This window comes from Bombina bombina, chromosome 5 (genome assembly GCF_027579735.1).
Source record: "Bombina bombina isolate aBomBom1 chromosome 5, aBomBom1.pri, whole genome shotgun sequence".
NCBI lineage: Eukaryota > Metazoa > Chordata > Amphibia > Anura > Bombinatoridae > Bombina > Bombina bombina.
Genome location: NC_069503.1, coordinates 1165386928 through 1165413986, shown reverse-complemented (window position 1 = coordinate 1165413986; position 27059 = coordinate 1165386928). Strand labels below are relative to the sequence as shown.

The window sequence follows — 27059 nt, the reverse complement described above, 5'->3', positions numbered from 1 at the left end:
CTTCACAATTTGGATGTGGTTCGCACCTTGAAGTAAGCGGTCCTTCGATGAAGAAGGATTAGGACACAAGGAAGGAACCACAATCTCTTGATTGATGTTGCGATCTGAAACAACCTTAGGAAGAAAACCTAATTTAGTATGTAAAACTGTCTTATCTGCATGAAAAATCAGAGAAGGGGGCTCACATTGCAAAGCAGAGATCTCAGAAACTCTGCGCGCAGAGGCAATAGCCAATAAAAAGAGAACCTTCCAAGATAACAACTTAATGTCAATGGAATGCAGAGGCTTAAACGGAACCTGTTGCAAAACCCGAAGAACTAGATTTAGGCTCCAAGGAGGAGCCCCAGATCTAAACACAGGTCTGATCATAATCAGAGCCTTAAAGGACTGCACGTCTGGAAGCTCAGCCAGTCTCTTGTTCAATAACACCGACAGTGCCAAAATCTGTCCCCTCAGGGAACTAGCAGAAAGGCCCTACTCCAGCCCATCCTGGAGAAAAAGGAAATTTATGCTTACCTGAAACATTTATTTCTTTTACGATATGACGAGTCCACGGATTTCATCCTTACTTGTGGGAATTGAACCTCCTGCTAGCAGGAAGTGGCAAAGAGCACCACAGCAGAGCTGTATATATAGCTCCTCCCTTCCCCTCCCCCTCTAGTCATTCGACCGAAGTTAGGAAGAGAAAAGAAAAGCCAAAAAGGTGCAGAGGTGACTGAAGTTTAATAAAAAATAAATACCCGTCTTAGAAATGACAGGGTGGGCCGTGGACTCGTCATATCTTAAAAGAAATAAATTTATCAGGTAAGCATAAATTTCCTTTTCTTTTACAAGATATGACGAGTCCACGGATTTCATCCTTATTTGTGGGATACAATACCAAAGCCAGGGCTTAAAATTTCCACTCTTTACTAGCCTTTGGTGAGTGGAAATGTAATGGTGGTGAGTGAAAGTTAGTGAGTGAATGTTGAGATATAAGGGAGAGGGTAACAAGAGAGAATGAAGAGAGGAGGGAAGAAATATAGTTAAGGGAGAGATAATTATTAAAAGAAAATCCCCAGGTCTGCTATGACCCTCCATGACTGTCAGCACTCTGCTTTCTCTCACTTAAGCCAACTTCCTTTTTCTATCCAGTTGTTGTCTTACCCAAAATCACCAAGCTGATGTTGCTTACTTCTATGCACTTATTTTTGTTAATCTATTACTGAATGTAGCATTATTTCATTTGTTAAGGTATAAAATAAAAAAAAAATAATGTTTCACAATGCCTAAACATATGCATAGAAGGGGTGGAGTAGTGGGTGTTGGCAGGTAGTGGGTGGTACCAGAAGTGTTGAGTAACATTTTGGCCTGGCTAGTAGCTTACGACCTGAAATTTTTAGTCCTGCCAAAGCTATAGGACACGGATGAAAGGGAGGGACAAGACAGGAACCTAAACGGAAGGCACCACTGCTTGTAAAACCTTTCTCCCAAAAACAGCCTCGGCCGAGGCAAAAGTATCAAATTTGGAAAATTTGGAAAAAGTGTGAAGAGACGACCAAGTTGCATCCGTGCAAATCTGTTCAACAGAAGCATCATTTTTAAATGCCCATGAGGAAGCCACAGCCCTAGTGGAACGAGCCGTAATTCTTTCAGGAGGCTGCTGTCCAGCAGTCTCATATGCCAGACGGATGATACTCCTCAGACAAGAAGGAAGAGAGGTAGCCGTAGCTTTCTGGCCCCTACGCTCTCCAGAAAAAACAACAAATAATGAAGATGATTGTCTGAATTCTTAAGTCGCCTGCAAATAAAACTTCAGGACACGGACCACGTCCAAGTTATGCAACAGACGCTCCTTCTTAGAAGAAGGATTAGGACATAATGAAGAAACAACAATTTCCTGATTAATATTCTTATTATAAATAACCTTAGGAAGGAAACCAGGTTTGGTACGTAAAACCACCTTATCAGAATGGAAGATAAGATAAGGTGAGTCACATTGTAACGCTGAAAGCTCAGAAACTCTACGAGCAGAAGAAAATAGCAACCAAACATAAAACTTTCCAAGATAACTTAATATCTATGGAATGCATGGGTTCAAACGGAACCCCTTGAAGAATGTTAAAAACTAAATTCAAACTACAGGGTGGAGCAATTGGTCTAAACAAAGGCTTGATACTGGTCAGAGTCTGACAAAAAGACTGAACGTCTGGAACATCTGCCAAACTTTTGTGTAGTAAAATCGACAAAAGCAGAAATTTGTCCCTTTAAGGAACTTGCTGATAACCCCCTTCTCCAATCCCTCTTGGAGAAAAGATAAAATCCTGAGAATCCTAACTCTACTCCATGAGTAGCCCTTGGATTCGCACCAATAGATTTACGCCATATCTTATGGAAGATCTTTCTAGGAACAGGCTTACGTGCCTGAATCAAAGTATCAATGAACGAATCAGAGAACCCCGCTTAGATAAAATCAAGCGTTCAATCTCCAAGCAGTCAGTTGCAGGGAAACTAGATTTAGGTGTTGGAAGGGTCCCTGAATGAGAAGGTCATGCCTTAATGGAAGCTTCCATGGTGACAGAGAGGACATGTCCACCAGATCGGCATACCAAGTCCTGCGAGGCCACGCAGGAGCGAAGAGAATCACTGAAGCCCTCTCCTGTTTGATCCGAGTGATCACTCGGGGGAGGAGAGCAAACGGTGGAAACACATAAGCTAGGTTGAACGACCAAGGCACTGCCAAGGCATCTATCAGTTCGGCCTGAGGATCCCTGGACCAGGTTCCGTAACTTGGGAGCTTGGTATTCCTACGATATGCCATAAAATCCCCAATCGGCCCCATCTGAGAATCAGGGTGGCAAAGACCTCTGGATGGAGTTCCCACTCCCCCGGAAGAAACATCTGTCTGCTCAAAAAATCCACTTCCCAGTTGTCCACTCCTGGGATGTATATTGCTGACAGATAACAAGAGTGAGCCTCCGCCCACCAAATTATTTTGGATACTTCTTTCATCGCTAAGGAACTCCTTGTTCCTCCCTGATGATTGAAGTAAGTCACCGTTGTGATATTGTCCGACTGAAAACGGATGAATTAGGCCGAAGCCAACTGATGCCAATCCTGAAGCGCATTGAATATCGCTCTCAATTCCAGATATGGAATGGAAGTAGAGACTCCGACTGAGTCCACACACCTTGAGCCTTCAGGGAATTCCAGACTGCACCCCAACCTAGTAGACTGGCGTCCGTTGTCACTATCACCCATGAGAGTCTGCGGCAGCACGTCCCTTGGGACAGATGATACGTTGACAACCACAAAAGGAAGAAAGTCTCTTATCTCCTGATCCAGATCTATCTGAGGACACAAATTTGCATAATCTCCATTCCACTGCCTGAGCATGCTCAGTTGTAGCGTTCTGAAATGAACAGAACAAACGAAATGGTGTCCATTGCCGCCACCATCAATCCAATTACCTCCATGCACTGAGCCACTGATGGCCGAGGATTGGACTGAAGGGCTCGGCATGTATTTCATGGATATAGCTCTATTAGAGTTCCCAGGAAAGGAACCCTTGTATGCGGAATTAATGAACTCTTTTCTAGAATCACCTTCCACCCGAGAGTCCTTAGGAAGGACAGAACCATGTCTGACGAGTTCTTGTCAGTTGATAAGACGACGCTTGGGTCCGAATATCGTCCAGATAAGACGCACCGCGGTCTGAGAACCGCCAGCAGAGACCCTAGAACCTTCATGAAGATCCTGGGTGCCGTGGCCAGCCCGAAAGGAAGAGCCACGATCTGAAAATATTTGTCCAGGAAGGCAAACCTTAGAAATTGGTGATCTTTGTGGATAGGGATATGCAGATATGCATCCTAAGTCCACTGTAGTCATAAATTGACCCTCCTGAATCAATGGAAGGATTGTCCGAATGGTCTCCACCCTGCTCCTGTATTGGAACGGGACAGATTACTCCCATAGTGGAGAGGTCTCTTACTCTTTAGAGTCAGACAGGCCTATCCCTTTTCTTGCAAGATTTCTTCTTGTCTTCGCAATTAATGGTACATCCATATGTATCCTTCCTGTCTCTCTCTTAAATTATAGGGCTAATATATTTATAATTCTTTATCATTTTTTCCCTATAACTTTTTATCTACTCTTAACCCACTAGCCCTCAGCCCCCCGTTTTCTACTCAACAACGTAAGAACGCCTCTCTTTATCTGGTCTACAGACAATCGAGAAAGAAGAAATCTTCCCCTTGGGAAAGAGCTTTTGACCGCCAGCTGATACCCTTGAGACACAACTTCCATTGTCCAAAGGATCCTGAACGTCTCTTATCCAAGCCTGGACAAAGAGAGAAATTCTGCCCCCTACTAGATCCAGTCCCGGATCGGGGGTCGCCCCTTCATGCTGTTTTGGGAGCAGCAGCGGGCTTCTTGGGTTGTTTACCCTAGATCCAAGCCTGGTTGGGTCTCCAGGTGGACTTGGCTTGTGTAAAATTCCCTTCCTGTTTAGCGGAAGAGGGGAGTCCCTTGAATTTTCGAAAGGAATGAAGATTACTCTGTCTACCCCACTGTGTAGATCAGTGTTTTTCAACCAGTGTGCCGTGGCACACTAGTGTGCCGTGAGAGATCCTCAGGTGTGCCACGGCAGACTGACAACAGTGTGACATATTTTTTAAACTTTGCCTGTTTTTTACTCCCAGTGCAGGGGTAGTTTGTAGGAGGCATGGCATAACAGCACAATACATACAGTATGTGTGTGTTTGTGTATATATATATATATATATATATATATATATATATATATATATATATATATATATATATATATATATATATATATATATATATATATATATATATATATATATATATACACACTGTATTAGGCTACAATGTGTGATTTTTTTTCAATTTTGGGATGGTGGTGTGCCACAGGATTTTTTAATGTAAAAAAGTGTGCCACGGCAAAAAAAAGGTTAAAAATCACTGGTGTAGATGTTTTATCTCTTTCAAGTCTCTTTCAAGTCAGGTCCGAATAGGATCAACCCCTTGAAAGGAATAGACAAAGGTTTGGTGTATAGGATACATCCGCAAACCAAGATTTTAATCATAATACTCTGTGCGCTCAAACGGAACATCCTGCATTCTTTAGCCTCCATTGTGGCGAACTGAATGCGGCATCCGAAACCAAAGAATTAGCCAACCTAAGGGTCCCAATTCTATTCGGTATCTCCCCTAAAGAAGTCTCAGTCATAAAAGACCCATTCTTAAATTAAAAACCAGCCGAAGTTGTGACAGTCACAATGCCCGTCAGTTGCAATAGTCTTTGTGAGAAGACCCTCCAACCCTTTTTCCATGGGGTCTTAGGAGCACAACTGTCCTCAATAGGAAGTCGTACACTTAGCTAGGGAAGAGATAGCTCCCTCCTTAGGGAACGCTTTCCAGGATCAACTCAGCTCCTTGGATTTGTAATCAGCAAAGGAGCAGCTGTAATAAACTAAAAAGCCAAATAAAGCTCAAATGTAAAGGAAAAAACAATATAGTTGAGCGCGTGCGTGCCATTCACAAGGGATGGTGTACACACCAATAAACAGTAATAAAGTAAAAACTCTGTTACAGTCTCACTTAATATTGCATCACTCAGAGACCCTTCAGAAAGTAACCAGCAAAAAGAATCGGTTAAGTCCCTGAGCAGAGTTCTCTATGCAAAGAAAACTTGCCACAGCATGTATAAGTTATGTAAGACAATATAGAGGCAAGATCCACATAAAAAATTGCCTGGAATTCAAATGCTGCCTATAGAAAACAAGACTGAAAGTAGTTCTCATAACCCATGTGGAACACCATCTGAGAATGCTTTGCACATTAAGGGTCAAAATGTATGTGGAACAACACCATCTGAGAATGTTTTGCACATTAAGGGTCAAAATGTATGCGGAACTACACCATCTGAGAATGTTTTGCACATTAAGGGTCAAAATGTATGAAATGTAACATATTAGCTGCACCTCCAATTATTCTCTCTTTATTTGGAAAAATGTGCCACCTTTAAAAACACTAGCAGACTCTCTAAAGACAGCCAGAAAAACCTCCCAGCTGAAATTTGTTCTTTTGAAAACCAGCCGGGAGGCACCGTGCGACTCGTTAGAGAATTGAGTCCAAACGCACGCACACTGTTCCCAACAACCCTCTGCCCCTTCGCGGGAGTATGTCTAGAGCGAGGAAAAAATGAAGCCGCTCAATACGGAGATAAATGCATGCACACAATGGCGCGTAACAAGGCTCCGCCCGTGGTGGGCGTGTCGAGCTAAAACTCCATAGCGCGGCAAAAAAATGGCGCCGTCGGGAGTCCTTTAGTCAGAACTAACACACTGTCGGGTGTCATCCCAGTACATTTCATATAAATGGGCCACAGAAATTTCCCTGTCGGCTGAGGAACACAATGCCTCGTCTAAGCCGAAGTGACCAGGGTCAGCATTACACAAACAGTCGTCTCAGAAATTGCATCTGTTACTCCATGCTGCTGTTAAGATAAAGTTCTCAGTCAGTTCCACTTGTTATGTCTTGCCGAATAACACATTGGAACCTAAAGTTAGCACCCTGTCTGTCAGTATTAAAAGCGGAAGACACAGGGATAAGTAACCTCACATATATTACAAAAATCCTATATAAAACTTAGTATAGAAAATAGGATAAATCTCTCCTCCGGCTGACAAGGTAGCAATAAGCTGCTGGGAGTGTGGTTTGGGAGGTACTGAACTGCCTTTAAAAAAAAACCCTAGGGATAGTCCATAAATAAGGTGCGAATTCATTTATGCATGCGTGTCCCCAGAAAAAAGATTAGCACTTACCTTATACTTTGTCTGCCCGGCAGAAAGGCATCTCACCTGGCTTGTGAAGAACTTTCATCCTCTTCACATTGGCCAGCGGAAACAAAAAGTACTGAGTTTCACTCCCTCAGACTTATACAAGCAGGGCAGCAAACATCTATGGGAGGCGCAGTGAGAATATGTCCCACAAGTTCCCATTGCTTTGAAGCCACCAAATGCTTCTCTTTTAGTATTGAAGAGAGTGATTTGGTCTAGGCTATACCCCAAAACAAAGTAGCACACTGTAGCACTACTTTAAAAAATAATAAACCCTTGATTGAAGAATCTATAACCAACGCCTCACTTTGTCTCTTACTTTCACTAACACAGGCAAAGAATGACTGGGGGGGGAGGGGAAGGGAGGAGCTATATATATAGCTCTGCTGTGGTGCTCTTTGCCACTTCCTGCTAGCAGGAGGTTAAATTCCCACAAGTAAGGATGAAATCCGTGGACTCGTCATATTGTAAAAGAAAGATAAGATCCTGGCAACCTTAACTCTGTGCCAGGAAAAACCACGCTATTCACACCAGAATAAGTAGGTCCTTCCCACCTTGTGGTAGATACGCCGAGTAACTGGTTTACGAGCTTGAATAATAGTATCAATGACATTCTCAGAGAAAGCTCTCTTGGCTAAGATTAAGCGTTCAATCTCCTCGCAGTCAGCCTCAGAGAATCTAGCTTTTGATGAACAAATGGACCTTGTATCAGCAGGTCTCTGCGACAAGGTAACTTCCATGGAAGAGATTAGGACATCTCCACTAGATCCGCGAACCAGGTCCTTCGCGGCCACGATGGAGCAATCAGGATTACTGATACCCGCTCCTGCTTGATGCGGGCCACCACTCGAAGAAGAAGCGGTAATGGAGGAAAAATATATGAGTTTGAACATCCAGGGAACTGCTAGTGCATCTATTAGATCCGCTTGGGGATCCATTGACCTCGACCCGTACCTGGGAAGCTTGGTATTGAGACGGGATGCCATGAGATCTCTCTCCGGAGTCCCCCACTTGCTGCATATCTCTGCAAACACGGGATGGAGAGACCATTCCCGTGGATGGAAGGATTGCCTGCTGAGAAAATCCACCTCGCAGTTGTCCACACCCGGAATGTGGATCGCTGATAGCGAACAGCTGTGGGCCTACGCCCACTCCAGAATCTGAGATACTTCCTTCATTGCCAAGTAACTTCTCGGTCCCCACTGATGGCTGATGTAAGCCACCGAGGTTATATTGTCTGATGGGAATCTGATAAACTGGGACAAACCCAAAAGTGGCCAAGCCTTCAAGGCCTTGAAGCTTGCCCGTAGTTACAAAATATTGATCCGGATAGGCTTGAGTCCGTAGTCACAATCTCCCAGGATGGTCTTAAGAAGCATGTCCCTCGGGACAGATGATCTGGACAGAGCCACCAAGAGAGCAATTCTATCAAACGTTGACAGATCTGAATGATCACCGTTCCACTGCCTCAGCATGCACAGTTGTAAAAGGTCTGAGACGGAACCTGGCAAAAGGAATGATGTCCATGCAGGACACCATGAGACAAATCACCGCCATACACTGAGCCACAGAGGGACTCAAGGAGGTCCGGAGGGTAAGGCATGCCGAAGTTAGCTTACAACATCTCTGGTCTGTTAGAAATATCCTCCTGGATATAGAGTCTATTATAGTACCCAGGAATTCCACCCTGGTACTTGGGATAAGAACTCTTTTCCAAGTTTATCTTCCATCCATGTGATCGAAGAAGACTGAGAAGGGACTCCGAGAATTCTTCCACAAGACGAAAGGATGGTGCTTGCACCAGAATATCATCCAAGTATGGGGCTACTGCAATACCATGAGTTCTGGCAACGGCTAGAATGGCCTCAAGAACCTTCGTAAAGATTCTTGGAGCAGTAGCTATGCCAAACGGAAGGGCAATGAACTGAAAGTGCTGGTCCAGAAATGCAAACCTCAGGAACTGAAAGTGTTCCCTGTGGCTTGGAATATGAAGGTAAGCGTCCTTCAGATCAAAAGTGGTCATAAACTTGCCTTCCTGAATTAAAGGAAAGATGGACCTTATCGTTTCCATCTTGAAGGGACACTGAGAAATTTGTTTAAGCACTTTAGGCCCAGAGTTGGGCAGAAAGTTTCCTCCTTTTTTGGGACCATGAAAAGTTTTGAATAAAACCCCAAACCTCTTTCTTCGATAGGCACCGGGACAACAACTCTTAAGGAGGATAGATCTCGAACGCACCCTAGAAAGGCATCCCTCTTTTCTGATCTGGTAGACAGATTCAAGAGAAGGAATCTGCCCCATGGCGGATGAGATTTAAAGCCCATCTTGTATCCCTGAGATAACACCTCCAGGACCCACGGATCCTATACAACCTTGAACTGGGCGTCTGAAAAAAAGAGACAGTCTGCCCCCTACACGATCCGATATTGGGGGCCGCCCTTTCATGCCGATTTGTTTGTTCGGTGGGCTTCTAAGTCTGCTTGGATTTATTACGGGACTGAGCCAGCTTCAAAGTACTCTTGGCTTGCTAGGGCTTGGAAGAGGATTGTTGTCGTTGGGATTTGTCAGAACAAAAATTAGAAGATTGTCGCCCCTTAGACTTGTTCTTATCTCGCGGTAGGAAGGCACCCTTGCCTCCGGTAACCGTAGGAATAATGGAGTCCAGGCCAAATAAAATCTTTCCCTTGAAGGGAAGAGAACGGAGTTTGCAGTAAGAAGTCATATCCGCAGACCAAGACTTCAACCGGAGCACCTGGTGGGCTAGGACCGCAAAGCCAGAGGCCTTTGCATTTAGGCGAATAATTTGCATGTTCACATCACAGATAAAAGAATTAGCAATTCTCAGAGCTTTAATTCTATCTTGAATATCCTCGAGGGGAGACTCCACCTCAATTAGTTCCAGTAGGTAGCCGCTCCGGCAACTGCAGTCGCCAGTTGAGACAAAAATCCTGTATGTTGAAACATCTTTCTAAGAAAGGTTTCCATTTTCTTATCCATTGGCTCTCTGAACGAAGAACTATCCTCAAGAGGTGTAGTAGTACATTTAGGAAGCGTAGAGATAGCACCATCCACCTTAGGAATGGAGCCCCACAAATCCAGTTGAGAGTCTGGGAACAACTTTTTAAAAAGTAGATGAGGGGGGAAAGGAAGAACCAATTCTTTCCTATTTGTTCTTAATAATGTTCGCCATCTTAACCGGCACCGGAAAAGTCAAAGGAACACAGTCTATCAGCCCAGGAAAAAAAAAAAAAAATCACCACACAAAGCAGTATGTAAATAATGAATACACAGATTAATTAACCCCAACTGTTCAATAAACCCCCTTCAGAGAATATTAACCCTGGATCCTATCAAGGTATAAAGGAGCCACACTGTGACCCTGTTGTAGCGTTTTATGTGTAAAAATTTAAACAGTCTTACCTCCAGGATCCATACTATGAAACAGAACACAGCCTCTCAGGTGTGACAGTCTTATAGCAGCGCTCCAGACATGGACTTGAGTGAGAGAAAGCAGGCAGTGAAACTAGTCAACACTGATTGCTTAGGAGCTGTTAGCAGTAGTCTGGATGGTTTCGCAGAAAAAAAAAAAAAAAAAAAAAAAAAAAAACTTTCCCGGCATCTCCAGACTAACTTTCATCAATACTCTCACTGAGAGGTTGACATGACTACTTCGAAGGGCAAATACCCTTTTTTAGGATTCTCTGAATCTGACACTTCTCTGCCACCTCCTAACGTGACGAAAGGCAAAGAATGACTGGGGTAATGAGGAAGTGGGAGGGATATTTAAGCCTTTGGCTGGGGTGTCTGCCTCCTCCTGGTGGCCAGGTGTTGTTTATCCCAACAGTAAGGAATGAAGCCGTGGACTCTCCCTATCTTACGAAGGAAATACACATTGTTTTATTATATATCTAATGACATTCTAGACATTTATATACAAAAACAAAATTTATGCTTACCTGATAAATTTCTCTTGTGGTGTATCCAGTCCACGGATTCATCCATTACTTGTGGGATATTTTCCTTCCCAACAGGAAGCTGCAAGAGGATCACCCACAGCAGAGCTGTCTATATAGCTCCTCCCCTAACTGCCATCCCCAGTCATTCGACCAAAGACAAGCAAGAGAAAGGAGAAACTATAGGGTGCAGTGGTGACTGTAGTTTAAAAAATAAATAACACCTGCCTTAAAATGACAGGGCAGGCCGTGGACTGGATACACCACAAGAGAAATACATTTATCAGGTAAGCATAAATTTTGGTTCTCTCTTGTAAGGTGTATCCAGTCCACGGATTCATCCATTACTTGTGGGATACCAATACCAAAGCTATAGGACACGGATGAAGGGAGGGACAAGGCAGGCGCTTAAACGAAGGGCCCCACTGCCTGTAAGACCTTTCTCCCAAAAACAGCCTCCGAAGAAGCAAAAGTATCAAATTTGTAGAATTTAGAAAAGGTATGAAGCGAAGACCAAGTTGCCGCCTTACAAATCTGTTCAACAGAAGCCTCATTTTTAAAAGCCCATGTGGAAGCTACTGCTCTAGTGGAATGAGCTGTAATTCTCTCAGGAGGCTGCTGGCCAGCAGTCTCGTAAGCAAAGCGGATTATGCTTCTTAACCAAAAGGAAAGAGAAGTAGCCGAAGCCTTTTGGCCTCTCCTCTGTCCAGAGTAAACCACAAACAAAGCAGATGTTTGACTAAAGTCTTTAGTGGCTTGTAAATAGAATTTTAAAGCACGGACCACATCAAGATTGTGTAATAGACGTTCCTTCTTTGAAGAAGGATTAGGACATAGTGAAGGAACAACAATCTCCTGATTGATATTCTTATTAGATACCACCTTAGGAAGAAACCCAGGTTTGGTACGCAACACTACCTTATCAGCATGGAAAATGAGATAAGGAGAATCACATTGTAAAGCTGATAACTCCGAAACTCGTCGAGCCGAGGAGATAGCTACCAAAAACAGAACTTTCCAAGACAACAGCTTGATATCTATGGAATGCAAAGGTTCAAACGGAACCCCTTGAAGAACTTTAAGAACTAAATTTAGACTCCATGGCGGAGCAACAGGTTTAAACACAGGCTTGATTCGAACTAAAGCCTGACAAAACGCCTGAACGTCTGGAGTATTAGCCAGACGCTTGTGCAAAAGGATAGACAGAGCAGAAATCTGTCCCTTTAAGGAACTAGCCGACAATCCCTTCTCCAATCCTTCTTGGAGAAAAGATAATATTCTAGGAATACTGACCTTACTCCATGAGTAACCCTTGGTATCACACCAATGAAGATATTTACACCATATCTTATGATAGATTTTCCTGGTAACCGGCTTTCGAGCCTGAATTAAGGTATCAATGACCGATTCAGAGAAACCACGCTTTGATAAAATCAAGCGTTCAATCTCCAAGCAGTCAGACGCAGAGAAATTAGGTTTGGATGGTTGAAAGGACCCTGAAGTATAAGGTCCTGCCTCAGCGGCAGGGTCCATGGTGGACAGGATGACATGTCCACCAGATCTGCATACCAAGTCCTGCGTGGCCACGCAGGTGCTATCAAAATCACCAAAGCTCTCTCCTGCTTGATCTTGGCAATCAGACGAGGGAGCAGAGGAAACGGTGGAAACACATAAGCCAGGTTGAAGGACCAAGGCACTGCTAGAGCATCTATCAGCGCTGCCTTGGGATCCATGGACCTGGATCCGTAACAAGGAAGCTTGGCGTTCTGACGAGACACCATGAGATCCAGTTCTGGTTTGCCCCAAAGTTGAATCAACTGTGCAAATACCTCCGGATGGAGTTCCCACTCCCCCGGATGAAAAGTCTGCCGACTTAGAAAATCCGCCTCCCAGTTCTCTACGCCTGGGATATGGATAGCTGGCAATAGTGAACCTCTGCCCATAGAATTATTTTTGAAACCTCCAACATTGCTAGGGAACTCCTTGTTCCCCCTTGATGGGTGATGTAGGCTACAGTCGTGATATTGTCCGACTGAAATCTGATGAACCTGACCCCAGCTAGCTGAGGCCACGCCTGAAGAGCATTGAAAATAGCTCTTAGTTCCAGAATGTTTATCGGAAGGAGTGCCTCCTCCTGAGTCCACGAGCCCTGAGCCTTCAGGGAGTTCCAGACGGCACCCCAGCACAGAAGGCTGGCATCTGTCGTTACTATAGTCCAATCTGGCCTGCGGAAGCTCATCCCCTTGGACAGATGGACTTGACATAGCCACCAGAGAAGAGAATCCCTGGTTTCTTGATCCAGATTTAGTAGAGGGGACAAATTTGTGTAATCCCCATTCCACTGACTGAGCATGCAAAGTTGCAGCGGTCTGAGATGTAGGCGGGCAAACGGTACTATGTCCATTGCCGCTACCATTAAACCGATTACTTACATACACTGAGCCACTGAAGGACGAGAAGTGGAATAAAGAACACGGCAAGAGTCTAGAAGTTTTGACAATCTGGCCTTCGTTAGGTAAATCTTCATTTCTACCGAATCTATCAAGAGTCCCAAGGAATTAAACTCTTGTTAGAGGTGATAGAGAACTCTTTTCTTTGTTCACCTTCCACCCATGGGACCTCAGAAATGCCAGAACAATGTCCGTATGGGACCTTGCGATTTGAAAAGTCGACGCCTGTATCAGAATGTCGTCTAAGTAAGGGGCTACTGCTATACCCCGCGGCCTTAGGACCGCTAGGAGGGACCCTAGAACCTTCGTAAAGATTCTTGGTGCCGTGGCCAACCCGAATGGAAGAGCCACAAACTGGTAGTGCCTGTCTAGAAAGGCAAACCTGAGAAAACAATGATGATCTTTGTGTATCGGGATGTGAAGATAGGCATCCTTTAAGTCTACGGTAGTCATATATTGACCCTCCTGGATCATAGGAAGGATGGTTTGAATAGTCTCCATCTTGAAGGATGGGACTCTGAGAAATTTGTTTAAGATCTTGAGATCTAAGATTGGTCTGAATGTTCCCTCTTTCTTGGGAACCACAAACAGTTTTGAATAGAAGCCCTGCCCCTGTTCCTCCTGCGGAACTGGGTGGATCACTCCCATAACTAGGAGGTCTCGAACACAATGTAAGAATGCCTCTCTCTTTATCTGGTTTGCAGATAAACGTGAGATGAAATCTCCCTTTTGGGGGAGAGGTTTTGAATTCCAGAAGATAACCCTTGGACACAATTTCCAATGCCCAGGGATCCTGGACATCTCTTGCCCAAGCCTGGGCGAAGAGAGAGAGTCTGCCCCCTACTAGATCCGTTTCCGGATCGGGGGCTGCTCCTTCATGCTGTCTTAGAGGCAGCAGCAGGCTTTTTGGCCTGTTTCCCCTTGTTCCAAGCCTGGTTAGGTCTCCAGACCGGCTTAGACTGGGCAAAAGTTCCCTCTTGTTTTGTGTTGGAGGAAGTTGAAGCTGCGCCACTCTTGAAGTTTCGAAAGGGCCGAAAACTAGACTGTTTGGTCCTTAATTTGTTGGACCTGTCTTGAGGAAGGGCGTGACCTTTTCCTCCAGTGATATCAGAAATGATCTCCTTCAGTCCAGGCCCGAATAGGGTCTGTCCTTTGAAGGGAAAGTTGAGAAGTTTAGACTTTGAAGTCACATCAGCTGACCAGGATTTAAGCCATAGCGCCCTACGCGCCTGAATAGCAAAACCTGCATTTTTAGCTGTTAGCTTGGTTAAATGAACAACGGCGTCAGAAACAAATGAATTGGCTAGCTTAAGGGCCTTAAGCTTGTCAATAATATCTTCCAACGGGGTTTCAACCTGTAGAGCCTCCTCTAGAAACTCAAACCAGAAAGCCGCAGCAGCAGTGACTGGGGCAATGCATGCAAGAGGCTGGAGAATAAAACCTTGTTGAATAAAATTTTTCTTAAGGTAACCCTCTAATTTTTTTGTCCATTGGATCTAGAAAAGCACAACTGTCCTCGACAGGGATAGTAGTACGCTTAGCTAGAGTAGAAACTGCTCCCTCCACCTTAGGGACTGTCTGCCACAAGTCCCGTGTAGCGGCGTCTATAGGAAACATCTTTTTAAAAACAGGAGGGGGAGAGAACGGTACACCTGGTCTATCGCATTCCTTAGTAATAATTTCAGAAAACCTCTTAGGGATTGGAAAAACATCAGTGTAAGTAGGTACTGCATAGTATTTATCCAATCTACATAATTTCTCTGGGACTACAATAGCGTCACAGTCGTCCAGAGTTGCTAAGGCCTCCCTGAGCAATATGCGAAGGTTCTCAAGCTTAAATTTAAATGTAGACATATCAGAATCAGGTTGAAGTATCTTCCCTGAATCAGAAAAATCACCCACAGGTTGAAGCTCCCCTGCTTCAGTACATTGTGAGGGTGTATCAGACAAAACCACTAAAGCGTCAGAGAGCTCTGTATTTATTCTAGTCCCAGAGCTGTCTCGCTTTCCTTGCAATCCTGGCAGTTTAGATAATACCTCTGTAAGGGTATGATTCATAACTGCCACCATGTCTCGTAAGGTATACGCAATGGGCGCGCTAGATGTACTTGCGTCCCCTGAGCAGGAGTTATAGGTTCTGACACGTGGGGAGAGTTAGACGGCATAACTTCCTCCTTGTCAATTTCTTCTGGTGATAAATTTTTTAAAGCCAGAATATGGTCTTTGTAATCTATAGTAAAATCAGTGCATTTGGTACACATTCTAAGAGGGGGTTCCACAATGGCTTCTAAACATAATGAACAATGAGTTTCCTCTATGTCAGACATGTTTAAACAGACTAGTAATGAGACCAGCAAGCTTGGAAAACACAAATAACTGAACAAGCAAAAAATAAAAACGGTACTGTGCCTTTAAGAGAAAAAAACAATCACAGAAACTGCAAAACAGTAAAAAAAGCAGTAAATTCTACGACATTTTTACAGTGTGTATAATAGACTGAAATAGCATTGCACCCACTTGCAAATGGATGATTAACCCCTTAGTTTCAAAACCGGATCAAAAAAACGATATAACCGTTTTTAAACAGTCACAACCAACTGCCACAGCTCTACTGTGGCTCCTACCTGCCCATACAACGACTTAGGAAGGCACAAAAACCCTTTAGAGGGGTCCTATATGTCAGGGGACTCCTTCAGGGAAGCTGGATGTCTCAAGCTGCAAAAACTACTGCGCAATGAAGGCGCGAAAACAGGCCCCTCCCAACATGTACTCACAGCGAGAGGGCCTTAAAAAACTATCCCTAGGCAAAATCTAGTCAGCCATGTGGAAAAACTGGGCCCCAGCATAAAGTTTTATCATCATTTGTAATTAACGTTTATATACATCAGCAAACGTTATATCTATTAAGTAATGAGAGTAAATAACAAAAATATTACCCTTTACAGCAAGCATGATACCAGTCGTTATTAAATCACTGTAATCAGGCTTACCTTGAATAAATCAAGCACTGTCAGCATTTTCTAGCATTTCATCTCTCTAGAAAAATTTAAACTGTACATACCTCAGAGCAGGAAACCCTGCACGCTATTCCCCCAGCTGAAGTTACCCATCTCTTCAGTTATGTGTGAGAACAGCAGTGGACCTTAGTTACAAACCGCTAAGATCATCAAAAACCTCAGGCAGACTCTTCTTCAACTTTCTGCCTGAGGCTAAAATAGTACAACTCCGGTACCATTTGAAAATAGTAAACTTTTGATTGAAGATAAACTACATTAATTAACCACATCTCTCTAGCTACTTCCCTTGTCGAGAGCTGCAAGAGAATGCCTGGAGGTGGCAGTTAGGGGAGGAGCTATATAGACAGCTCTGCTGTGGGTGATCCTCTTGCAGCTTCCTGTTGGGAAGGAGAATATCCCACAAGTAATGGATGAATCCGTAGACTGGATACACCTTACAAGAGAAATACCATTTCTAAAGCCCCAGGCAGTTACATGTACGTACACGGTCCTTAACCAGTTATGGAGCTATTGGCCCAAATAAAATCCCTCATGCCCCAGCAGAACTAATATATCAGTCATTTACCACAAGAACACCACAGACACACGCCCCAGCAGTACTAATATATCAGTTATATACCACAAGAACACCACAGACACATGCCCCGGCTCCAGCAGTACTAAAATATCCGTTGTATACCACAAGGACACAACAGACACATGCCCCAGCAGTACTAATATATCAGTTATATACCACAAGGACACCACAGACACACATGCCCCAGCAGTACTAATATATCAATTACATACCACAAGGACACCACAGACACACATGCCCCAGCAGTACTAATATATCAGTTATATACCACAAGAACACCACAGACACACATGCCCCAGCAGTACTAATATATCAGTTATATACCACAAGAACACCAGACACACGCCCCAGCAGTACTAATATATCAGTTATATACCACAAGAACACCAGACACACGCCCCAGCAGTACTAATATATCAGTTATATACCACAAGAACACCACAGACACACGCCCCAGCAGTACTAATATATCAGTTATATACCACAAGGACACCACAGACACATGCCCCAGCAGTACTAATATATCAGTTATATACCACAAGGACACCACAGACACACGCCCCAGCAGTACTAATATATCAGTTATATACCACAAGGACACCACAGACACACGCCCCAGCAGTACTAATATATCAGTTATATACCACAAGGACACCACAGACACATGCCCCAGCAGTACTAATATATCAGTTATATACCACAAGGACACCACAGACACACATGCCCCAGCAGTACTAATATATCAGTTATATACCACAAGAACACCACTGACACACATGCCCCAGCAGTACTAATATATCAGTTATATACCACAAGAACACCAGACACACGCCCCAGCAGTACTAATATATCAGTTATATACCACAAGGACACCACAGACACTATCTATTGGGTTCTTGTAAAGCGCAGCTATTCACCCGTAAGGGTCTCAAGGCACTGAGGGTTGCAGTTCAGTCAAAGAGCCAGGTCTTGAGGTCCTTTCTGAACTTAGTTAGGGCGGTAGCTTGTCTAAGGTGCAGCGGGAGGGTGTTCCATGTCTTGGCAGCCAGGTGAGAGAAGGTTCTGCCTCCCGCTGTGGTTTTCCTGATGCGGGGGATGACAGCGAGGGCTTGGTCGGCCAATCGAAGTTGTCTGGCAGGGGTGTAGAAGGTAACGCGGTGGTTCAAGTATTCGGGACCGATGTTGTGGAGGGCCTTGAATGCGTGGGTGAGAAGCTTGAAGGTTATTCTTTTGTTGATGGGGAGCCAGTGCAGGTACCGCAGGTATTTGGAGATGTGGCATTGACGAGGGATGTCAAGGATTAGTCTGGCCGAGGAGTTCTGGATGTGCTGTAGTCTCTATTGGAGCTTGATGGTGGTGCCGGCGTAGAGTGCGTTACAATAGTCCAGTCGGCTGCTGACAAGGGCGTGAGTGACAGTCTTCCTGGTCTCGGTTGGGATCCATTTGAAGATCTTTCGTGCAGGTGACGTTTGTGGAAGCATGCAGAAGAGACGGCGTTGATTTGCCGGTCCATGGAGAGCGTTGAGTCCAGGGTGACGCCTAGATTTCGTGCATGGTCGGTGGGGGTTGGAGGGTGTCCGAGGGCTGTGGGCCACCAGGAGTTATTCCACGCGGATGTGGTGGGACCGAGGAGGACGACTTCAGTCTTGTCTGCGTTCACATGCCCCAGCAGTACTAATATATCAGTTATATACCACAAGGACACCACAGACACATGCCCCAGCAGTACTAATATATCAGTTATATACCACAAGGACACCACAGACACACGCCCCAGCAGTACTAATATATCAGTTATATACCAGAAGGACACCACAGACACACGGCCCAGCAGTACTAATATATCAGTTATATACCACAAGGACATCCCAGACACACGCCCCAGCAGTACTAATATATCAGTTATATACCACAAGGACACCACAGACACACGCCCCAGCAGTACTAATATATCAGTTATATACCACAAGGACACCCCAGACACACGCCCCAGCAGTACTAATATCCAATAAACCTTTTTCTTGTTCATAAGACTCTCCTTGTTCAAGCGTGACTACTATTTGCTTTATTTTTCTATATTCAATACGGTTGGGAATACTGTTTTTTGGTCCACTGAATGACTACCTGGAACTCTTTTCCTCTAAGTGACGAGCCTTCCTCCTACCAATAGCCTATCATCGCACCAGGAAGCTTTCGACTGTCAACACGCTCACTGCAATCAGCACGCCTAACAGAGGACAAACAGACCGGAACTGCTCCCGAAAGGGTTTCATCATTTGTTTGGAACAGAAGTCCATAGTGAGTCCTGGCATCCCACTGATTACCCAGAACTTTGTGGAAAGTGACAGCAGCAATAAGGAGCTTGACCAATCTACAGGTATCAGATTATACCATCACCTTGCAGAGTTTTTACATATATAGGCAGAAGCAGAGGTATGCTTGGGGGGGGGGGGGAGATAAAGGACACTCTATTGCTACTTAAGACTTTCAGTCCAGGATAACTATAACTTTCTGGGACAAAAATAATCCGTATATAGCTGATCTCTGTTACATGAGTTTACGGATTAGTCCGGGGACTCCTGTATTGCAATTACTTATATATTTATTACACACCGGGTCTGGGCACCAGATAGATAGAGATATATATATATATATATATATATATATATATATATAAATAATACACCAGGTTTGGGCACCAGCAGCCTATATATTTATATATTATACACCAGGTTTGGGTACCAGCAGCCCTCCCATATATTTATTATACACCGGGTCTGGGTACCAGCAGCCCTCCCATATATATATTTATTACACAATGGGTCTGGGTACCAGCAGCCCCCCCCCCCCCATATACACTGCTCAAAAAAATAAAGAGAACACTTAAACAACACAATGTAACTCCAAGTCAATCACACTTCTGTGAAATCAAACTGTCCACTTAGGAAGCAACACTGCAGCACCATCAACTGCTCCATCGAAACCAGCACCTTCCCGGATGACTGGAAGCACGCAGAATTAAAACCCCTACTGAAAAAACCCACGGCTGACCCCAATGATCCAAAGAACTACCGCCCAATCTCCTTGCTCCCCTTTGCGGCCAAAGTCATCGAGAAGTCCATCAATACGCAACTCATTGACTACATCGAAGCCAACCACATCCTGGACCCCTCCAAATCCGGTTTCAGGAGCAACCACAGCACCGAGACCGCCCTGCTCGCCGCCACAGACGACATCCTCGCCCTACTCGACCGAGGAGAGACCGCCGCCCTCATTCTCCTAGACCTCAGCAGCATTCGACACTGTCTCCCACCTCACCCTCCGCAACCGACTACACAATGCCGGCATACGCGACAAAGCCCTGGAATTGATCACCTCCTTCCTCACCGGCAGAACCCAGAAAGTTAGACTCCCACCCTTCACCTCCAAGATCACAGAAATCAGCTGCGGTGTACCCCAAGGCTCATCTCTGAGCCCCACCCTATTCAACATCTACATGGCCCCTCTCTCCGCCATCGCCCAACGACACGACCTCAACATCGTCTCCTATGCCGACGACACCCAGCTAATCATCTCACTCACCAGTGACCCCACCACCGCCAAGAGAAACGTCCACAAAGGGCTGACAGCAGTCGCCACCTGGATGAACTACAACTGCCTAAAGCTGAACGCAGTCAAGACCGAAGTCCTCCTCCTCGGTCCCACCACATCCGCTTGGAATAACTCCTGGTGGCCCACAGCCCTCTGACACCCTCCAACCCCCACCGACCATGCACGAAATTTAGGCGTCATCCTGGACTCATCACTCTCCATGGACCGGCAAATCAACGCCGTCTCTTCTGCATGCTTCCACACACTTCACCTGCTGCGAAAGATCTTCAAATGGATCCCAACCGAGACCAGGAAGACTGTCACTCACGCCCTCGTCAGCAGCCGACTGGACTATGGTAACGCACTTTACGCCGGCACCACCATCAAGCTCCAAAAGAGACTACAGCGCATCCAGAACTCCTCGGCCAGACTAATCCTTGACATCCCTCGTCAATGCCACATCTCCAAATACCTGCGGGACCTGCACTGGCTCCCCATCAACAAAAGAATAACCTTCAAGCTACTCACCCACGCATACAAGGCCCTCCACAACATTGGTCCCGAATACTTGAACCACTGCGTTACCTTCTACACCCCTGCCAGACAACTTCGATCGGCCGACCAAGCCCTCGCTGTCATCCCCCGCATCAGGAAAACCACAGCGGGAGGCAGATCCTTCTCTCACCTGGCTGCCAAGACTTGGAACACCCTCCTGCTGCACCTTAGACAAGCTACCGCCCTAACTAAGTTCAGAAAGGACCTCAAGACCTGGCTCTTCGACTAAACTGCAACCCTCAGCGCCTTGAGACCCTCACGGGTGAATAGCCACGCTTTACAAGAACCCAATAGATAGATAGATACTGAGTGACAATCAATGTCACATGCTGTGGATGTGGAGGAGGCCAACAAACCAGCAGGACCGCTACTCCGCCTGTGCAAGGAGGAACAGGAGGAGCACTGCCAGAGCCCTGCAAAATGACCTCCAGCAGTCCACAAATGTGCATGTGTCTGCTCAAACAGTCAGAAACAGACTCCATGAGGGTGGTATGAGGGCCCGACGTCCACAGGTGGGGGTTGTGCTTACAGCCCAACACCGTGCAGGACGTTTGGCATTTGCCAGAGAACACCAAGAATGGCAAATTCGCCACTGGCGCCCTGTGCTCTTCACAGATGAAAGCAGGTTCACACTGAGCACATGTGACAGGCGTGACAGAGTCTGGAGACACCGTGGAGAACATACTGCTGCCTGCAACATCCTCCAGCATGACCGGTTTGACAGTGGGTCAGTAATGGTGTGGGGAGGCATTTCTTTGGAGGGCCGCACAGCCCTCCATGTGCTCGCCAGAGGTAGCCTGACTGCCATTAGGTACCGAGATGAGATCCTCAGACCCCTTGTGAGACCATATGCTGATGCGGTTGGCCCTGGGTTCCTCCTAATGCAAGACAATGCTAGACCTCATGTGACTGGAGTGTGTCAGCAGTTCCTGCAAGACGAAGGCATTGAGTGCTATGGACTGGCCCGCCCATTCCCCAGACCTGAATCCAATTGAGCACATCATGTCTCGCTCCATCCACCAACTTCACGTTGCACCACAGACTGTCCAGAAGTTGGCAGATGCTTTAGGTCCAGGTCTGGGAGGAGATCCCTCAGGAGACCATCCGCCACCTCATCAGGAGCATGCACAGGCGTTGTAGGGAGGTCATACAGGCACGTGGAGGCCACACACACTACTGAGCCTCATTTGACTTGTTTTAAGGACATTACATCAAAGTTGGATCAGCCTGTAGTGTGTTTTTTCACTTTAATTTTGAGTGTGACTTCAAATCCAGACCTCCATGGATTGAAAAATTTGATTTGCATTTTTTAATTTGTGTGATTTTGTTGTCAGCACATTCAACTATGTAAAGAACAAAGTATTTCATTAGAATATTTAATTCATTCAGATAGAAGTGTTACCAGCGCTCAGTCGTACCACCAAAAATAACCAATATAACCAAATGTAGCACCTGTTATAGGTGTTGTAGGTAGATTTCTGTGCCTGTCTAAGAAGTGTGAAAATGTGGGATATAAAATGTTCCCTGCGAACTCTTTAGACTTGATGGGTGTAGGTATTGAGCTGCATGAATGTACGATTCAGTGTACCCCTGACACTGTTTGAAAAATTACATAAAAGAGAATCGATATCGGAAGAAATTCAGCGCTACAAATATCTTTGGTATTGCTGACTTGGTGTCTACCCGCAGTATGGTAGCTCAATCAGGATCTTGGCTCAATGTGTTCAGCTATCGCCCAGTAGTGCGTTGATGCTCATTCAATGAAGGATACCTTAAAAACAGGCAAGCACTCCGCCAACTGGAACTGAACCCTAGAAGAAATTCTCAAGGAGGGAGGGCGGGAGCTTCTTTCCCAATTGCTGATCTGGAATGAAGAGGCTCTTCACCAAGTCAGCAATACCAAAGACCGGGAGTTCTTCAAGGGTGAAAGTACCATACACAAGTCTGCATGGAAGACAAATACCAGGATATCTTCTAAGACAGGAGGAGAAACCAAGACAGACCGGAGATATTTAACCAGATGCGCAGACATTACCTCATATGATTGAGGTACCCTCTGGTAAGGGACTACCACTTGTCTTTTAGTGCCCTCTGTCGCAGTTTTATTACTACTATTGATATTTTTTTTTATATTTTTTTGCCTAAATGCGAAAATAACCAGGAACTCGTATATCTAACAGACTCTATCCTAATAGACTATTTGCATTACTTTTTTGTAATCAAGGACATTTTTCTACACCGTTTTAGAGACATTTATCGCTGTGTATATGTTTTTGACACAATAATATTTGATACATTTGATATATTTGACATACTATCATTTATACACAATTACATTTGGTATATTTGTAGCGCTGAATTTCTTCCGATATCGATTCTCTTTTATATAAATATATATAAATATATATATAAAAAATATATATATTTATTACACACCGGGCCTGGGTACCAGCAGCCCCCCATATATATTTATTACACACCGGGCCTGGGTACCAATAGCCCCCCCCCATATATATATATTTATTACACACCAGGTCTGGGTACCAGCAGCCCCCCACATATATATATTTATTACACACCGGGTCTGGGTACCAGAATATATATATATATATTCTGGTACCCCCATAGCCCCCCATATATATATTTATTACACACCGGGTCTGGGTACCAGCAGCCCCCCACATATATATATTTATTACACACCGGGTCTGGGTACCAGAATATATATATATATATATATATATATATATATATATATATATATATATATATATATATATATATATATATATATATATATATATATATATATATATATATATATATATATATATATATATATATATATATATATATATATATATATATATATATATATATATATATTCATTCTGGTACCCAGACCCGGTGTGTAATAAATATATATATGTGGGGGGCTGCTGGTACCCAGACCCGGTGTGTAATAAATATATATATGGGGGGCTGCTGGTACCCAGACCCGGTGTGTAATAAATATATATATGGGGGGCTGCTGGTACCCAGACCCGGTGTGTAATAAATATATATATGGGTGGCTGCTGGTACCCAGACCCGGTGTGTAATAAATATATATATAGAGGGGGCTGCTGGTACCCAGACCCGGTGTGTAATAAATATATATATGGGGGGCTGCTGGTACCCAGACCCGGTGTGTAATAAATATATATATATATATATATATATATATGTGGGGGGCTGCTGGTACCCAGACCCGGTGTATAATAAATATATATATATGTGGGGGGCTGCTGGTACCCAGACCCGGTGTGTAATAAATATATATATATGTGGGGGGCTGCTGGTACCCAGACCCGGTGTGTAATAAATATATATATATATGGGGGGGGGGGGCTGCTGGTACCCAGACCCGGTGTATTATATATATATATATATATATATATATATATATATATATATATATATATATAAATAATACACCGGGTCTGGGTACCAGCAGCCCCCCCCATATATATATATATATATATATATTTATTACACACCGGGTCTGGGTACCAGCAGCCCCCCACATATATATATTTTTATTACACACCGGGTCTGGGTACCAGCAGCCCCCCACATATATATATATTTATTATACACCGGGTCTGGGTACCAGCAGCCCCCCACATATATATATATATATATATATATATATTTATTACACACCGGGTCTGGGTACCAGCAGCCCCCCCCCATATATATATATATATATATATATTTATTACACACCGGGTCTGGGTACCAGCAGCCCCCCCCATATATATATATAATTATTACACACTGGGTCTGGGTACCAGCAGCCCCCCCCCATATATATATATATATATATATATTTATTACACACCGGGTCTGGGTACCAGCAGCCCCCCATATATATATTTATTACACACTGGGTCTGGGTACCAGCAGCCCTCCCATATATATATATATTTATTACACACTGGGTCTGGGTACCAGCAGCCCCCCCATATATATATATATATATATATATATATATATATATATATTTATTACACACCGGGTCTGGGTACCAGCAGCCCCCCCCATATATATATATATATATATATTTATTACACACCGGGTCTGGGTACCAGCAGCCCCCCCATATATATTTATTACACACCGGGTCTGGGTACCAGCAGCCCCCCCATATATATTTATTACACACCGGGTCTGGGTACCAGCAGCCCCCCCATATATATTTATTACACACCGGGTCTGGGTACCAGCAGCCCCCCTATATATATTTATTACACACTGGGTCTGGGTACCAGCAGCCCCCCTATATATATTTATTACACACCGGGTCTGGGTACCAGCAGCCCCTATATATATATATATATATATATATATATATATATATATATATATATATATATATATATATATTTATTACACACTGGGTCTGGGTACCAGCAGCCCCCCTATATATATATATATATATATATTTATTACACACTGGGTCTGGGTACCAGCAGCCCCCCATATATATATTTATTACACACCGGGTCTGGGTACCAGCAACCCCCCCATATATATATTTATTACACACCGGGTCTGGGTACCAGCAGCCCCCCTATATATATATATATATATATATATATATATATATATATTTATTACACACTGGGTCTGGGTACCAGCAGCCCCCCATATATATATATTTATTACACACCGGGTCTGGGTACCAGCAGCCCCCCATATATATATTTATTACACACCGGGTCTGGGTACCAGCAGCCCCCCATATATATATATTTATTACACACCGGGTCTGGGTACCAGCAGCCCCCCCATATATATATTTATTACACACCGGGTCTGGGTACCAGCAGCCCCCCCCATATATATATTTATTATACACCGGGTCTGGGTACCAGCAGCCCCCCATATATATATTTATTACACACCGGGTCTGGGTACCAGCAGCCCCCCCCATATATATATTTATTACACACCGGGTCTGGGTACCACCGGGTCTGGGTACCAGCAGCCCCCCATATATATTTATATTACACCCTGGTGCCAGTCCTTCACTGAGCAGGAAACTCACCTCTCTCCTTACTGCGCTCCCCAGGCTCAGGCCCGGGAATATGATTCGGATCAGGCTCAGGGTCTCCCCGGTACCGTCTCAGCAGATGAGCAGCCATGATCTGCGGACACACGGGTCACCTCCGAGAACGGAAGTCACAACAGACTGTCAAACGCAACTTCCGGTGTGTCATGTGACCAATAAGCAGAGGCGTGCTGTGTACGAGACCCGCCCTCATATAGAACCAGCCAATCACAAGCTGGAGACACTAATGATATTGAGAGGAAGAAGAAAATGATTTGCTTGCTTTGTATTCTGTTTGTGTGGTTTGTTTATTTTATTCCTGAGGGTGATTTAATCATTATATTAGTGCCCTTGTTTATTTATAATACTTATAGGGTAAATATAGTGCCCTTGTTTATTTATAATACTTATAGGGTAAATATAGTGCCCTTGTTTATTTATAATACTTATAGGGTAAATATAGTGCCCTTGTTTATTTATAATACTTATAGGGTAAATATAGTGCCCTTGTTTATTTATAATACTTATAGGGTAAATATAGTGCCCTTGTTTATTTATAATACTTATAGGGTAAATATAGTGCCCTTGTTTATTTATAATACTTATAGGGTATATATTAGTGCCCTTGTTTATCTATACTTATAGGGTAAATATAGTGCCCTTGTTTATTTATAATACTTATAGGGTAAATATAGTGCTCTTGTTTATTTATAATACTTATAGGGTATATATTAGTGCCCTTGTTTATTTATAATACTTATAGGGTAAATATAGTGCCCTTGTTTATTTATAATACTTATAGGGTATATATAGTGCCCTTGTTTATTTATAATACTTATAGGGTAAATATAGTGCCCTTGTTTATTTATAATACTTATAGGGTATATATTAGTGCCCTTGTTTATTTATAATACTTATAGGGTATATATTAGTGCCCTTGTTTATTTATAATACTTATAGGGTAAATATAGTGCTCTT

At 44.0% G+C, this 27059-nt stretch overlaps 1 protein-coding gene across 2 annotated transcripts in view; it reads right to left on the bottom strand.

Moving 5' to 3' along the window:
- Positions 1-26238, bottom strand: part of NDUFB7 (NADH:ubiquinone oxidoreductase subunit B7) — an 81019-nt gene extending 54781 nt beyond the window's left edge. For both annotated transcript variants that reach the window (XM_053715511.1, XM_053715510.1), the window contains exon 1: positions 26079-26238. In XM_053715511.1, coding sequence (XP_053571486.1) covers positions 26079-26175 — 97 coding nt within the window. In that variant the 5' untranslated portion in view covers positions 26176-26238. The remainder of the gene's footprint in view (positions 1-26078) is intronic.
- Between the last annotated feature and the right edge of the window lie 821 nt (positions 26239-27059).